The following is a 13,869-nucleotide window of genomic DNA, read 5'->3' as shown; positions in this document are numbered from 1 at the left end:
GGGGGAGGGAGGGGAGCAGGGACATCAAATCACGGACAGGGACATCAAATCGGGGACAGGGACATCCTGGATGGTGCCTGGGGGGAGGGAGAGGAGCAGGGACATCAAATCACGGACAGGGACATCCTGTAGAGTGTCTGGGGGGAAGGAGGGGAGCAGGTATTGGAACTAGGAGATGCTCCAGATGCGATGGAGATCCTATAAATAGACATTGTCATGTCGGCTTTTTGCAAATATTAAAATGGATTTTAGATGTGTGGGTGTTAAAGTAAGTTTGTTATAAAGATATGGATTTTATTTCTGCTGTTCATTAAACCTGATATCAGTGTGCTGTGTCAGAGTGCCTGCTGGGATGGGACAACACCCAGTGAACACAGGGTGAGCACAGCTGGGCAGATGTGCCACACAGGGTGAGCACACCTGCACAGATGTGCCAGCCAGCAGCACTCACCCTCTGCAGGCAGTGTGGGCCAGGGCCCAGAACTGGAGGGGATAAAAAGGAACTAAAACCACAACCCAGGAATGCACAGGCTCTGAAAGAGCAGATCCAAAGCAGAGATGTGCTAAACAATCCTCAGAACATGTAAACCAGTTTGGGGAAAGTTTACTGAGCACAAAGGTCTGTGAATATGCAAAGGGCTGATGTAATTAAAGGTATTTAAGGGGTTAGGGTTAAATTTGCCCTAAACCAGGACATATCCCCAAAGATAACAGGGGGCTCTTGGCTGATGCCACAACAACCTTTGCTCTGTGCTCCTTGTCTCCTACTGTCCTTTATTTAACTTTTTCAATGTTCACAGGACAGTGAACATGTTTCTCTAGAGTGAGGGGAGCAATCCTGCTTTCCATCCAGCCTTTGGTGACAGAGCAAGTGGCTCCCTGTGGGACCAAGAGCCCCTTGAGAAGCAACAGAGCATCCCAGAGCAACCCAAAGCATCCTAGAGCATTCTGGAGCACCCCAGAGCATCCCAAAGCTTCTGGGAGCATCCTGGAGCATCTTGGAACATCCTGGAGCATCCCAGAGCATCCTGGAGCGTCCCGGAGCCGGCTGTCCCCACCCCCGGAGCAGAGGGGCAGCGTGGGCTGCAGCCTCTCCCGGCAAACCCCATCTCCCGGCCCGCCTGGGGCTGAGTCAGCGCTGCCTCTCCCTCTCCCCTCCTCTCTCCAGCATTCCCGGCTGGCAGCGCCTCCCGCAGCCCAGACGCTCCTGAGTCACCGGCTCTCACCGCTCCTGGCTCCAGAAAAAAAAAGAATTTCTGGGATTATGCCCTTTTCTGACTTCTTCCAATTGCTATGGCGTGATTTATAAAGCTGTGCTGCCTCACCCTTCACAAGAGACTGAAAATGGAATAAAAGGTTTTAAGGCTCCTCTCAGTTGTCCCATCGCTGGGTCAGGAAAGGGTTAAATCCGACAGGAATTCTGTGGGGATGCGGAGCTGGGGCGGAGCAGGATGGAGGGGATGGTACTGACGGGATAAAATCAGGATCTGAAGTAAAGCCTTTATCTGAAATATTTATCTGAAATAAATGGAAGTGGGATGGGAGCAGAACCTGCTGGGTTCTGGGAGCTGGGGCGGGTATGAGGCACTTCCTCCATTTCCTGCCCTTAAATCCCTTCAAAGTGGGAAAAACCTTGGAGTGTGAGGTGGGAGAGCAGGGAAGGGAGTCTGTCTGGCCCTGGAATTGTCCACTCCTGAAATTGCCCTCTCCTGGAATTGCCCCCTTCTGGAATTGTCCATTCCTGGTACTGCCCTTTCCCTGGAATTGCCCTTTTCCTGGAATTGTGTTCTCCTGGAATTGCCCTCTCCTGAAACTCCCTGTCCCTGGAATTGCCCCCACCTGGAATGGCCCTTTCCCTGGAATTGCCACTCCTGGAATTGCCCTTTCTCTGGAATTGCCCCCTCCTGGAATTCCCTGTCCCTGGAATTGCCCTCTACTGGAATTTCCCTTTCCCTGGAATTGCCCTCTACTGGAATTTCCCTTTCCCTGGAATTGCCCTCTACTGGAATTGCCCTTTCCCTGGAATTGTCCCCTCCTGGAATTGCCCTTTCCCTGGAATTGCCCTCTACTGGAATTGCCCTTTCCCTGGAATTGTCCTTTTCTCTGTAATTCCCTCTCCCTTGTATTCCCTGCCCCTGGAATTGCCCTCCCCTGGCACTGCCCGTTCCCACCAGCCCCTCGGCTGAGCTGTGCCACCCCGAGCTCTCCTGTCGTTGTCACAGGCCGGGGACACACGGCCGAGCCGCCAGCACGGGGCAAACCGGGACTGGCACGGGGCAAACCGGGATTGGCACGGGGAGCCGGGATTGGCACGGGCGCGGTGCCGAGCGCTGGCAGCTGAGCCCCGCCGCCCAGGCGGCCCCGGGAAGTGTCGCTGTGACGGGTGACAGCGCTGTCACTCGCGGTGGCCCCGATGGCACTGCCACCTGCTCCGCTGCCCGCGCAGCCGCCACGCATTCCCCGGCTCGGATTCCTTTCCCCAGCGCCGTGACACGTTCCCACCTCGATGACAGCGCGTCCGGCTGGGATCGGCGCGGGAGGCAGCAGGAAACGCTGACTGGAGGGCTGGGAATGTGGGAGTGTCACTGGACGTCACCTGGGACGCTCTCATCCCGGCTGTGAGTCAGGGCGAGCAATCCCGGAGCTCCACATCGATCCCGCTGCCGGGATAGCACCGGGAGCTGCCTGGATGCGGTGACAGCGATGCCTGTCCCGTTGCCAGTCTGGATGCTGTGACACTGAGATCCCTGTCCCACTCTCGATGAGGTGACACCAATCCCTGTCCTATTGCCAGTCTGAATGCAGTGACATCAATCCCTGTCCCACTCCCGATGCAATGACAGCAGTCCTCGCCCTGCTCCCAATGTGGTAACACCAATCCTTGTCCCATTGCCAGTTGAGATGTGGTGGCACAAATCCCTGTCCCAGTGCCAGCCTTGGATGCAGTGACACCGGTCCCTGTCCCATTGCCAGTCTGGATACAGTGACACCAAGATCCCTGTCCCACTCCTGATGTGGTGACACCAATCCCTGTCCCATTACCAGTCTGGATGCAGTGACACCAATCCCTGTCCCACTCCTGATGCAGTGACACTCATCCCTGCTCCACTCCCGATATGGTGACACCACTCCCTGTCCCATTACCAGTCTGGATGTGGTGACACCTGTCCGGGTCGCACTCCCTCTTCCCGCAGGATGTGTGACAGCAGCCCAGGTCCCCTTTTCCCAGGACTGTGATTCAGGGCCACTCCCTGAGTCCCTCAGGACTCCATCCCAGATCCCAAACTCCGCACTGCGGCTGGAGTTTCATCATTCCCTCAGGCCAGGCCGAGCCAGGAGCACAATCCCTGCATTTCCCACCTTCCCAGGGGGACAGGGACACCCCAGGGTCCCCTCTGTCCCCAGAGCAGGGCTGGATTCACCACACTGCCGCCTCCCTCCTCGCCGAGCTCCAGCAAGAAGCCAAGCTGCATTTTCTCTCTCTTTTCTTTTTTTTAGACATTCTATAAATTCCCAAATTGAGGCATTTCAGGAAGAGGAAATATGTCTCCAAGGAGCTGCTGTGCTAAGTTCTCCTTCCAGCGTGACTTTGCTCAAAGGGAACAGAGTGACACGAGGGAACAGTGTGACACTGAGAGGGGGGGCACGGCGGGGACATGAGTGTCCTGTTCCCATGAGATGGACGCCTCAGGCAGCCTGGTGGGACAGGAACATCCATTCCCATGGGATGGACGCCTCAGGCAGCCTGGTGGGACAGGAATGTCCCATTCCCATGGGATGCAGCTTCAGGCAGCCTTGGCAGGCACTTGGGACAGAGCCTGCAGCAATGGGGTTTTTTATAGGAACAGCCTGACTGTAAATGAGGCATTTCAGGAGTTTTGGGCAGGTTTGCTCTGACCTGCCATGGAAAATTTGCATGTGACTGTGAGGTCCCAGCACCATCCCACACCTCACGTGAAGTGACACATTTCTCATTTTCTGGACGGGTTTCCGAGAAGGAGGCGAAAGGAGAAACTTAAGTGGCAAGAAATGTGTGGAGGCCACTTCCTCTGCTGTGGCCTCCTGTCCCCAGCCTCTGCCACGGCTGCACCCCAGGAGCAGGGTCCTGAATCCCCAGAGTGCCCAAGGACACCCCTCTGGAGAAGGAGAGCCTGGAAGGAAAGGTGAGGGATCACCCCAGGCTGAGGGATCGCCCCAGGGCAGCCCTGCCGTGTTTCGGGTTGTCCCGTGCCCCAGCCTGGGTCATTTCTCAAGGGAAGTAGAAGCAGCAGAGCAGAAGTAACAGTGACACCTCCAGGTTTCTGTCCCATCCCCCAGGATCTCCCTCCTGTCCAAATCCCACCCTGGCCCCACTTTTGTTCCCTCCACATTCCTGTGCAATCCCCAGGAGCTTCCTCGGTGACAGCGAGGGAAGGTGGGTCCAAATCCCACCCTGGCCCTGCTCTTGTTCCCTCCACCTTCCTGTCCCTCCCTCTGGGGGCTTCCTCAGGGTCCAAATCTCAACCTGGTCCACTTTTGCTCCCTCCACATTCCTGTCCCAACTCCCAGGAGCTCCCTTGGGGTCCAAACCTCACTCTGGCCAGGCTCTCACTCCCTCCATGTTCCTGTCCCTCCCTCTGGGGGCTCCCTCAGGGTCCAAACCCCACCCCAGCCTCACTTTTGTTCCCTCCACATTCCTGTCCCAACTCCCAGAAGCTTCCTCTGGGTCCAAACCCCACCCTGGCCCCACTTTTCCTCCCTCCACGTTCCTGATCCATCCTCCAGGAGCTCCCTTGGGGTCCAAACCCCACCCTAGCCCCACTTTTCCTCCCTCCATGTTCCTGATCCATCCTCCAGGAGCTCCTTTGGGGTCCAAACCCCACCCTGGCCCCACTTTTCCTCCCTCCACGCTCCTGATCCATCCTCCAGGAGCTCCCTTGGGGTCCAAACCCCACCCTGGCCCCACTTTTGTTCCCTCCACGTTCCTGTCCCAACCCCCCCTCAGGAACTCTCTCAGGATCCAAATCCCACCCTGGCCCTGCTTTTGCTCCTTCCACGTTCCTGTCCCAACCCCCAGGAGTTCCCTCAGGGTCCAAACCCCACCCTGGCCCAGCTCTCACTCCTTCCACATTCCCCTCTCCTGCCCAGCTCGTAGCTGACAGGATTGTGGCCACCTGTCCCTGCTTTCCTGCTCTCCCCTGTCCCTGAAAGGAACAGGGACCCCCAAAAACTCCTGGGGCAACCAGACAGAAAGCTTCTGGCTGAAGTGAGCCATTCTCTGCTTCCCTCACACGCAGCTCCCTGCCACGGCTGTGTGTCCATCCCACCCCGAGGCTGGAACGCGGACCAGCGAGTCCTGGTGGAATTCCCGGTGTTCCAAAGGCAGCCGAGCCTCTCTCGTGCCCCTGGGGCAGGGAAGGGCAGGGGCCAGGCTTGCAGTGATGCCTGGGCTGGGCCTTCCCGCAGCAGCATCCCAGGAAGGAGCTTTAAAAGGTTTTCCAAAGTGCTTTCCGATCAGCCCGGGCTGGGTAAAAGCCTTGACGGGAATTTTGCCGTTGCCTCCATCCTGCAAGAAAGGCTGCGGTTCCCTAAAGCAGGGATTGAGGCTGTGGGCTGATTGCCTTCCCATTTTCCAGCTGGGGGAAGAAGCTCCAGCTGCTCACTCAGAACCTGCACAGGCAGGGAGAGAGGGACTGGGGGGGACACACAGCCCCAAAACCCACCGAGGGGCCCAGGAGCTGGCAGGAAACCCCAAAAGAAGAGGTGTGAAAGCAGCCTGAGCCTTTTCACACTTCTATCTCACCCCAAGATCCCGGCAAGGCACGGCCACGGGACTCAAACGGAGTTTCTCATCCCCCCCCGACACTTTGGAGATGAGAGATGAGCCGCGATTCATCACCAAGTTCTCTCGTTCTTATCTCACCTTATCTCATCTCTGCCTCCCCAGCCCTTCCGAGCTCCTCTCGGTGCGAAGGGCACGGCCTTGTGGGACCACAAACATCCTCACCCAGTGGGGTTTTCTGCTTCAGCTGGGAATTCCTCTATCCGTGTTTTTCCCGGCCCCTTTCCCCGCTGTCCCGGCTCTCGCAGGGTGCCCTGGGGAGCTCCCTGCCCTGCCCAGCTTTTCCCTTTCCCTTTCCCCCCTCTATCCCCGCGCTCCCGGGGTGCTCATTGTGCCTCGGGCAGCTCGCTGCCCTTCCCAGCTTTTCCCGAGCCGGGCAGACAATGGAGCCCGCATTAGCAGGGATAATCCATCCCACAAAAGCCGGCCATCCCGATGCCCGGCAGGGCCACGCTGCAGAGCCCTCTCAGAGCACACAAATGCGCTTTTTCAGAGGCACTCTCCGAAAGGAAATATCCTGGCAAGTCGACCGTTCCCCAGCTATTTCTGGGAGCGCCTTGGGGGGAAAAATCCCTTTTGGTTCGGGAACTGAGCTGCCGGGTTTGGGACTGGGATCCCAAAAGCTCTTCTAGGAGCCGAGCTGCCGATATCCCTGCTCCAAGCTGGAGCTGGAATTGATCCCAAACACCCACTCAGCCAGCAACAAAGGAGACCCCCCTAACCTGCATCCTGCGGGGAACAAGCCCTGGATTCAAAGCCGGGGCTCTGCTCGCCCCACGCTCCCAGGGAACGCTGGAATTCTCCTTATTAAACATCAAACCCCTGGCTGGCGGGCTCGGCAGCAATTCCATGAATACTAACACGGCCCCACTCTCGCTCCCCCCATAATTATGCAGCACTGGAGCTGCAAGGCGAGGCCGGAGCCTTTGATTCCGTGGATTTGTGCCATCCGCCAGGTCCGGCCTTCCCGGCTGCGCCCCACGGCTGCAGGGGCTAAATTTAGAGCCAGGTTTTGCCACTTCCCAAAAGCTCCGCTCTGCAGCGCTGGTCCCAGGCTGTGAGGATGGAATTTTATCCAACAATGGCACAAGCACTGCTGGATGTTGTGTCAGTGCAACAAAGGATGGATTCGGCGGATCCGGGGAGCCCCTCCCAGCCCAGGAAAGTCAAACATTGATTTCCAAGGAAAGGCTTTCCAGGGGGAAGAGCTGCCCCGAGCAGCTCCAGCAGCAGAATAACCCTGCTCCATCCGCTTCCCTATCCCAGCTCCCCACAGCTGGAAAACCCTTCCAGGGCAAGAGTGGGCACAGGGATGGGCACAGGGCACGGCCACCTTGGTGTCCCCAGGGAGGTTCTGAGTGGGAAGATCCAGAGGTTTTATCCCTGTGGAATGCAGGTGGGGCCCTTCCCAGCGGGATCAGGGATGGCCCTGCTGTGCCCTTCCCAGTGGGATCAGGAAGAATCCCATTGGGATTTGGAATGGCCCTGCCATGCCCTTCCCAGAAGCATTGGAAAGAATCCCAATGGGATTTGGAATAATCCTGCCATGCCTTTCCCAGTGGGATTGGGAATGACCTCACCATGCCCCTCTCAGTGGGAATGGGAAGGATCCCAGTGAGGTGGGGAATGGTCCCACCGTGCCCATCCCAATGGGATCGGGAAGGATCCCAGTGGGATCAGGAATGGCCCCACTGTGCCCTTTCCATTGGGGTAAGGAAGGATCCCAATGGGATTGGGAGTGGCCCCACTGTGCCCTTCCCATTGGGATTGGGAAGGACTCCTAGAGAATTGGGAATGCCCCTGCCATGCCCTTGCCAGTGGGACTGGGAAAGATCCCAGTGGGGTTAGGACTGGCCCTGCTATGCCCTTCACAGAGGGATTGGGAAGGATCCCAGTGGGGGTGGGAATGGCCCCATTGTGCCCTTCCCATTGGGATCAGGAATGGCCCCACTGTGCCTTGCACAGAGGGATTGGGAGGGATCCCAAAGAGTTCAGGAATGGCCCTGCTGTGCCCTTCCCAGTGGGGTCAGGAATGGCCCTGCTGTGCCCTTCAGAGACGGATTGAGAAGGATCCCAGTGGGGTTGGGAATGGCCCTGCTGTGCCCTTCAGAGAGGGATTGAGAAGGATCCCAGTGGGATCAGGAATGGTCCCACCATGCCCTTCCAGCCCCCTCCTGCTGCTGGAGGTTTCCCACACCTGCTGGGTGCTCCAGGTGGGTGCCAGCCCCGGGCCATTCCGGGTTTGAGCCCTCCCAGCACCCTCGGTGCACCCGCTGACCCAGGACACTGATTTCCCATTCCCCTCACGTCCAGCCCTGGCTGCAGCTCCGCATTCCCCAGACCCGGAAAGCCCCCGGGGACAGGAATGTGAAACCAGACTTGACAAAACTCTTGAGATCCCAGCACAGCCCGGCCGGGGCAGTGCGAGGGCAGGTCTCTGGCTGGGACCGGCCTCGAATTCCTCAAGGCAACTCCCGGAACTCGCCGTGCCCGTCCCTCCCACCTGCCAGACGGGAATATTTGCCCCCGGTGCATAACGAGACGAGGAATCATCACAATAATCGCTGCCTGACCCAGGGACCCAAGGCGGGGAGGGGACAGGTGACAGAGCAGAGCTGTCATTAAGGGCTCTGTCACCCTAACCCCACGCCTCAATCACACCTCCACATCCTGTTCCCCTGGCACTGCCACACGGGTGGAGCTGGCAGCAAAAGGGTGCCCAGCAGGAGGAACCAGGCCTATTTCTGGAGCAGCCTGGAATAGCCACGGAGCTGGCTGGAACCCATTTCCCCTCCTCGCTCACCTCCCAGCCCTTTTTAGGATGCGAGATTTTCCCGAAAAAGCACCTTGGACTTAGATTTATTCGGTGCTCAAGCTTAGATTTAGTTTGTACTCAAGCACTCAGGTCTAAATTTAGTCTGTCCCATTTAAAGCACCGACTGCATCACCCACAGAACACCTTCCCAGGCCGCTTTTCAGCAGTTCCGTCCCCAAATTGGCTGGTGCAGAGCTGGGAGCTTGGTCAGGAATTGGCATCTGGCTCCTTTTTCCAGCCACAACTTCCATCAGTTGTGCCCTGCCTGTTGTTTTTGTGTCGTGCTCTTGCAACAGGAGGTGCCTGTGATTCACTCCATTTGTTTGGTTTGCTTTTCTTCTTTTTCAATCTGCGCACAGCAAAACATATTTCTTTTTTCTTTTCCTTTTTTTTTTTTTTTCCTTCCCCAACCAACATTTTCAGTTCCCAGCATCCCCCAACCCTGTGAAAAAGGAGAAAATAGCACTGCTGGGAAAGCGAGCAGCTTTCTCCTGGAAATGGTGATGCTCTGAGAGCTTGGTGGGAAAGTGTCCTACAAAGATGTTTCACACCATGGGACCACAAAAAAACCCCAGAGATGCTGTCACTGAGGAGAAAAGCTGCTGCTGGCACCAGAAATCCCTCGTTTGCCGCAACAGGAGGAGATGAGGACCTCAAGGATCATCTCATCCCATGCCCTGCTGTGGTCAGGAGTATACAGGGTGCTCCAAGCCTGGCTTTGGGCACTGCCAGGGATCCAGGGGCAGCCACAGCTTCTCTGGGAATTCCTTCCCAAAATCCCATCCATCCCTGCCCTCTGGCAGTGGGAGCATCCCCTGTGTCCTGCCCCTCCATCCCTGATCCCAAGCCGCTCTGCAGCTCTTTCCAGAAGGTTCTGGGGGCCCCAGCCGTGCCGTGCCAGGGCACGGAGAGCTCCCCGCCAGCCCTGCTGACACAGCTCTCGCAGTCAGGGAGGCAGCCAAGCCTAGCAAAGCCCAGGAGCTGTTCCAGGCAGGCAGATTCCCAGAAATGCCAATCCAAGGGCCCGCTGTAGCCCGGGGCGGGCTGGAGCCAGCTCACCCCGCCGAGGGTCAAGTGTATAATCCTGCCCTTCTTCCCTCGGGGACCTGCTTATCTCTGCTGCCTGCGGCTTGCAGCTCACCTGTTAATGAGCTGGGAATAATTAAACAGCCGGAGCCCAGCCCACCCCGCCGTGGGATGGATGAGCTTTCCTCGGCGCTCTCTCTGCACGTGTGGCTGAGCAGGGACGAATTGCTGAGCGTGGCAGCAGCTCCGGCCCAGCCTGCGCTGCAAAGGCCGCGGGCTGCAGCAGCCCGAGCCCGCCCCAGGCTCCGTGCCACGCTCAGCGTTTTGTGATGCTCGGTGACTTTCCGGTCAGGAGACAGCCGGGCCGGGCCGGGCTGTCCCCTCGCTGTCACCCTCCCCCGGTCCTGGGACACGCCGAGCAGCGAAAGCTCCGTGTGGGATGCGGCTGCACCTTTGGCAAAGCGCAGAGGAAATCCAGGGAGGCAGGGGAGGATGAGGAGGGAAGGGATGATGGGAACACTCCGTGAGCCCTCCGCAGGACACGGGGAAGGGCAGCGGCCGGAGACACTCCTGGGTCAGCCTCCAAAGAGAACGGGGCAGAGGCCCTGCCAGCAGAACCGACTGGAGCAGTGAAGTGGAGCTGACCTTTGCTCTGTGACAGGAGGGAGCCCTGCAGTGCCCGGCAGTGACCACTTGCCCACGGCCACCTGTGCGGGCTGCAGGGGCCACAGAGCTGCAGAACACGGAGCTCCAAAGTGCTGGGAATTGTCAATGCAGGAGCCCGGAGCAGCAGGACAGGCCCGCGGTGCTCCTTTGTCTGCAGGGGTGAGCCCAGGGTTGTGCCAGTTCAGCCTGGGGGTGTTTTGTCCCACTTCCCCTCAGATATTTCTCACAGGGAACTGGGGGCCAAAGCAGCGGAGCTGCAGGGAGGGCAGGGTTTGGTGGACCCTCGGAAGCTCCAGATGTCACCAAACCGGTGGAATTGAGCCTTCTGGTGTCACAGACTCACTGTGCATGGTGCTGGTGAGGGGAGCGAGGCCGAGGGATGGAGAAGCATCCACAGCTTTGCCCGATTTCGTGCGCTGCAGGCAGGGAGGGATCGCTCCTGCAGAGAGCCCGGCTCTGCCCAGCCCCACAAATCCGCACCCTCGCCCTCCTCGGGGCTGGGACACGTGGAGGTGCCTTTGCCGAGCCGCATCACCTGCTGCCTGTGCGGGGCCGTGGCGTGGAACAAATTTAATTAGGGGAGAGCTGGCAGCTCCCGCAGAGCCCAGGGCCAGCCCTGCACCACTGCAAAGGCAGCAGCGGGCCCGGAACGCCGCTCCCCACCCCCAGGAACAGGGGGCCGAGCTGGAAATCAGCCCTGTAAGCTAAAAAGCAGCACTGCGAGCTGAAAGTCAGAGCTGCTAGCTGGAAATCAGCCCTGCGGCTCCATCCCCCCCGCTCGGCTGGCGAGGGCCGGGCTCGGAGCGGGCTGCAGCTGCGGCAGCCACGTGCTGAGCCCGGAACGCAGAACATGCTGAGCTTTCAGTGCGCCCGGGCCACCGGGAAGTTCAGCGGGGGTTCGTGGTCACAGCAACCCCCAGCCCGCTTCCTCACCCTCCTCCTCCTCGCTCACCCACTGCCCTACTTCGGGAGGGTAGAGGTGACACCAAGGAGATGTGAAATAGGACACGTCTCGCTCCTATCGCTCCCTGACTGCAGTCCCGCTCTAGCCCGGGGCCCTCCTGAGTTCTCAGAAATAATTACAGGCACAGAAAGGAGAGCAGGTGAAATGTTCTGATTGGTTTTGGTGACAGGTGCTAGCAGCCTTCAGTGCCACCCAGACACGGGTGACAGCATTGTGCAGGGACACAGGTGGGGATCGGCCACTCCGTCCCTCCCTGTCCCTCGATTTCCAGCTGTGGGGAAAAGGGGATTGTCCCCGGAGCAGCAGCCCCCGTCCCCTTCACCCGCAGCCAGCGCCGGTGACGCCATAGCGGAGCAGCCTCCCCTGCCCTGCGCGCCGGTGCCGCTCCCCTTTGTGCGACAAGGTGACAGCAGAGGCCACCCCCGAGCCGCGCACACGGCCAGCACCCCCCTCCCCGCTCTGCCAGCCCGGGGAAGGGCACGCAAATGCCAGCGGAGGAGAACAGATGGCACGGAACGAAGCGGGGGAAATGGGCGTTCTCGGAAGTTGCCAGGGAATGGGGAGCAACAGAGGAGCCCTTGTGCTGCAGAGCCCGCCCGGCAAAGCCAACGGGGTCTTTGTTCCAGCCAGCCCGGAGGGGATTCATCCCAAAACTCGGGATGAAACCAGCGCCGACACACCAGGCTCGGAGCCCTGAAAACATTTCTTTGTTCGGGTTCGCCCAGATCCGATCTGGTTACAAAGTCCTTACGTGCCGTTTGTAAATTTTTTCCCCTGAGAGCAGCGGTCCTCGGCAAATATTTACTCCCCGAACTCGTCTGCAGCGAGTAGGGCGAGTTCAAGCAGATAAATAAGTGCATTAACTATGTAAATATATACTTCTGCTTTCTGGGGAGCTGCAAGTTGGGAAATGTGTCAGAGCTTTTTGACAGCCTTTAATACACCCAGCAGATACGGGGGGAAAAGAGCTTTTCGACAGCCTTTAATATCCCCAGCTCACAGGAAAATGCTTTTAAAACATAAAAAAGAAAAAAAAAAAGAACGGTCTAAAAACCCAAATAAAAACCAACAGCCTCAGCCCACAGGCATTTAACGAGAGCCAAAAGCTTCCCCGAGGACACAAAAGAAATAGAAATAACCCGAGTGCTCAAAGGACGAGCCGCAGGTAGGAAGGGGCCGGCGCGGGGAGCAGCCGCACGCCGAGGGCGCAGCCGGGACTCACCTTGGGGAGCCGCGATGATCCTGGGGTTCACCTTGGGGCGCCCCGCTGCCCACGCGCCCAGCTGGCAGAGCCACAGGGCCACCAGGAGGGCAACAGGCGACTTGCTCCTGCCCATTCCTAGTCCGGGAGCGAGCGGGGATCGGCAGCCGGGAGGGCTGACAGCTGCATCTCCCCGCGTACAAAAGGCTGCGAGGCGCCGGGCGCAGCCAATGGGGCGGGAAGGGCGGGCCTTGCGCAGGGAAGATGGAGTAAAATACTCAGCACTCGCTTAACGCACCTGAGATCCGGCACAGCTTCCACCGCAAGGGTTTGGGGTCTTTTTTGGGGTTTCCATCCTTCTCCTCGGTGAGGGGAAGATGCGGGGGTTGGTGGATTTGTGCCCCGCGAAAAAGTCGCAGCTGGGCTGGGGTTTGCCAAGAACTTCCCGCGGGGGCTGCGGAGGGAAAATCGAGGTTGGGACGAGTGAGAGGGGAACGGAAATAGGGCCGAGAATAGGGGCAGAGAGCGGGTGGTGTGACACGGGGGTGTGCTCTGAGCCAGGTGCGGCGGCGTGAGGGGAACAGCTGGATGGGGAGCGACACAGCTGGATCCAGGAGGAGCGGGATGCAGCAGGGCCAGCACCAAAGGGCCACTCCTAGGGACCCCCGAGTGTCACCACGCTGTCACACCCCCTCTCCCGAGCACACGTGGCGGGGAACGTCATCCCCGAGTGGATGTCACCGGCAGGAAGGTGAGCCCTGCCCGAGCATCCCGAACCTCGGCGCCGCGGCTGCTCCCCCAAAGGACACCCCGCGGGTGGCACGGTCACCTTTTTGTCGCAAAGGTGCCCCCGAGGAGGCCCGGGAGCCTTTGTGGCTCTGGTTAATGAGAGGAGCGGGGCATTCCGAGCACGGAGAGCGAGCCGGGACGTGACCGGAATGGGAGAAGCCCACCGGGAAGGAGCCGCAGCTGCGCCCTTTAAAGCGGCGATTGAAGCTCGGCCCCGGCCCCGCTCCGCTCCTGGAGGGACGAGCAGGGCCAGGGCAAGGGGGCCACGCTGAAAGGAGCAAAAATAAATTAATGAGCCGGCTAATGGTGGATTTGAAGGAGCCACAGGGATTTCCCGGCGCTTCTTTGTGTGTGTGGGTTCACCTTTCTTTGGCCACGCAGCTGCCGGGGTAATTACAGGGGTAATTAAAGGGAGAAGACACACACTCACTTCTGGCCGTGGTGATTTCCAGCCCTGAAGCGCTCTGAGCTCAGCCCGAACTGCCCCGAGGGCAGCTGCAGGTCCCTATTTGCTCCCGAGCTGCCAGACCCTGTTATCACTTGGTTTCCAGCACGAAAATAAGGAGTTTTCTTCCTGAAAAAGTAGT

General features: G+C 58.8%; 1 protein-coding gene and 1 long non-coding RNA gene across 3 annotated transcripts in view; one reads left to right on the top strand and one right to left on the bottom strand.

Annotated features, from left to right (window-relative positions):
- Positions 1-12,722, bottom strand: part of SEMA7A (semaphorin 7A (JohnMiltonHagen blood group)) — a 26,948-nt gene extending 14,226 nt beyond the window's left edge. Inside the window, exon 1 of the mRNA XM_074549577.1 lies at positions 12,515-12,722. Coding sequence (XP_074405678.1) covers positions 12,515-12,629 — 115 coding nt within the window. The 5' untranslated portion in view covers positions 12,630-12,722. The remainder of the gene's footprint in view (positions 1-12,514) is intronic.
- On the top strand, positions 12,722-13,869 carry LOC141730583 (uncharacterized). 2 transcript variants are annotated; one of them, XR_012582170.1, is made up of 2 exons: positions 12,722-12,821; positions 13,055-13,869. It is a non-coding gene; the product is annotated as an uncharacterized LOC141730583 (long non-coding RNA). The 2 variants fall into 2 exon arrangements; XR_012582169.1 differs by having other exon boundaries at positions 12,722-12,859.

This window comes from Zonotrichia albicollis, chromosome 11 (genome assembly GCF_047830755.1).
Source record: "Zonotrichia albicollis isolate bZonAlb1 chromosome 11, bZonAlb1.hap1, whole genome shotgun sequence".
Classification (NCBI taxonomy): domain Eukaryota; kingdom Metazoa; phylum Chordata; class Aves; order Passeriformes; family Passerellidae; genus Zonotrichia; species Zonotrichia albicollis.
This window is presented reverse-complemented; position numbering and strand designations above follow the sequence as displayed.